General features: G+C 45.4%; 1 protein-coding gene and 1 long non-coding RNA gene across 4 annotated transcripts in view; one reads left to right on the forward strand and one right to left on the reverse strand.

Moving 5' to 3' along the window:
• The window catches only part of zmiz1a (zinc finger, MIZ-type containing 1a), a 137,468-nt gene that overhangs the window by 124,702 nt on the left and 11,236 nt on the right, over positions 1 to 1,530 (forward strand). For all 3 annotated transcript variants that reach the window (XM_019863990.1, XM_019863988.1, XM_019863989.1), the window contains 3 exons: positions 205 to 319; positions 400 to 620; positions 1,157 to 1,358. In XM_019863990.1, the coding sequence (XP_019719549.1) occupies positions 205 to 319; positions 400 to 620; positions 1,157 to 1,358 (538 nt within the window). The remainder of the gene's footprint in view (positions 1 to 204; positions 320 to 399; positions 621 to 1,156; positions 1,359 to 1,530) is intronic.
• Positions 27 to 1,530, reverse strand: part of LOC109512361 (uncharacterized) — an 11,640-nt gene continuing 10,136 nt past the window's right edge. The window contains exon 3 of the long non-coding RNA XR_002167509.1: positions 27 to 94. This is a non-coding gene — a long non-coding RNA (uncharacterized LOC109512361). The remainder of the gene's footprint in view (positions 95 to 1,530) is intronic.

Here is a 1,530-nt window from a genome sequence, read left to right on the forward strand (position 1 = left end):
ACGCATGTTGTTGTTGTATAGAAAAATGTGTGTGTGTGTGTGTGTGTGTGTGTGTGTGTGTGTGTGTGTGTGTGTGTGTGTGTGTGTGTGTGAACTGAAGTTGATCGACATATTGAATAATTATTGTTTTGTTCTTTTTTATTAACAAGAATAAGTCTATTTGAAATTGACAGTAATATTAGGTTTGTGTTATCTATTCTCCAGCGATGGCTCTTTTCCCTACGACTCTGTCCCCTGGCAACAAAACACTAACCAGCCCCCTGGGTCATTGTCTGTGGTTACAACAGTTTGGGGCGTCACCAACACATCACAGAGCCAGGTAGGTCCCCTGCACGTTCGCCTCACTTCTTCTGTCTTGCTTTCACAAAACAATCATGATTTCCTTCGGATTCAATCCAGGTTCTGGGGAACCCAATGGCCAACAGCAATAATCCCATGAATCCCGGGGGTAACCCCATGGCGTCGGGAATGTCAGCCAGCGCAGGGGGGCTCAACTCTCCCCAGTTCAGCGCCCAGCAGCAGCAGTTCCCCAGCAAAGGTGGCTCCAACCAGCAGTACATGCAGCAGGGGATGTACAGCAGGCCCGCATACCCCGGAGGACCTGGAGGATACAGCAGCAGGTAAGAAAGAGGCTGAGTCAGTCGCATCCTCTTTCCAGGAGGGCCCGTGGGAGCACTGATGCTGCCCGCCATGCAATAACAAAATAAATCCTTAGCTGGACTGTGACAAACAAAAGCTTGCTTTTTAAACGTGTATTTTTCCCTGTATAGACTGCAATATATGATATGATTATATACAAATGCTTAGCTATTTAATGCTTAGCTATTTAAACATTTTAATCAAATTGAATTATATCAAAAATATATATACAGTATATGTATGTAAGGTCCAAATGCGAATAATATTTATATATTTTTTAATATTTTAAATGAAACCATTTTTAAAAGCCCCTTACTTGTATCCCATAAACTCTTACATTGAATTATAAAAGCGACATAAATTTAACCATAATTGTTTTTAAATGTCTTTTATTAACCCTTTCAGGGACAGTGGACAGCCCCCCCCCCCAAAAAAAAAATGAAAATCTCAAAATTTAAACTAACAACAATGAAAAATTGCAAACTATTCCAACCCTGACACACACCTTTTCCTACAGTTACTCTGGAGGGCCCAACCCGCCCCCCGGAGGGATGGGCATGGCCTCCCACACGCGTCCATCCGGCGACTTCACGCAGCCGGCCGCCGCCGCCGCTGCCGCCGCCGTCGCTGCAGCTGCAGCAACGGCGACTGCCACCGCAACAGCCACCGTGGCGGCGCTACAGGAGACGCAGAATAAAGACATGAACCAGTATGGACAGGTAAGGTTCACTGAACACACAGCCAAATGATACATAAGGCTCGTTCCACCGAGAACTTTGGTTTGGTGCCATAGTGCGGTGCAGTCCAGTCTCAAACTGAGGCCCACGAACCATATCTTGGGGTCGAAAAAAATCTGCATGAAATGATTTTGCCATATCATTTAGCCGTGAG

The sequence above is a fragment of the Hippocampus comes genome, unplaced genomic scaffold (genome assembly GCF_001891065.2).
Source record: "Hippocampus comes isolate QL1 unplaced genomic scaffold, H_comes_QL1_v1.1 scaffold57, whole genome shotgun sequence".
In the NCBI taxonomy this organism is placed as follows: Eukaryota; Metazoa; Chordata; class Actinopteri; order Syngnathiformes; family Syngnathidae; genus Hippocampus; species Hippocampus comes.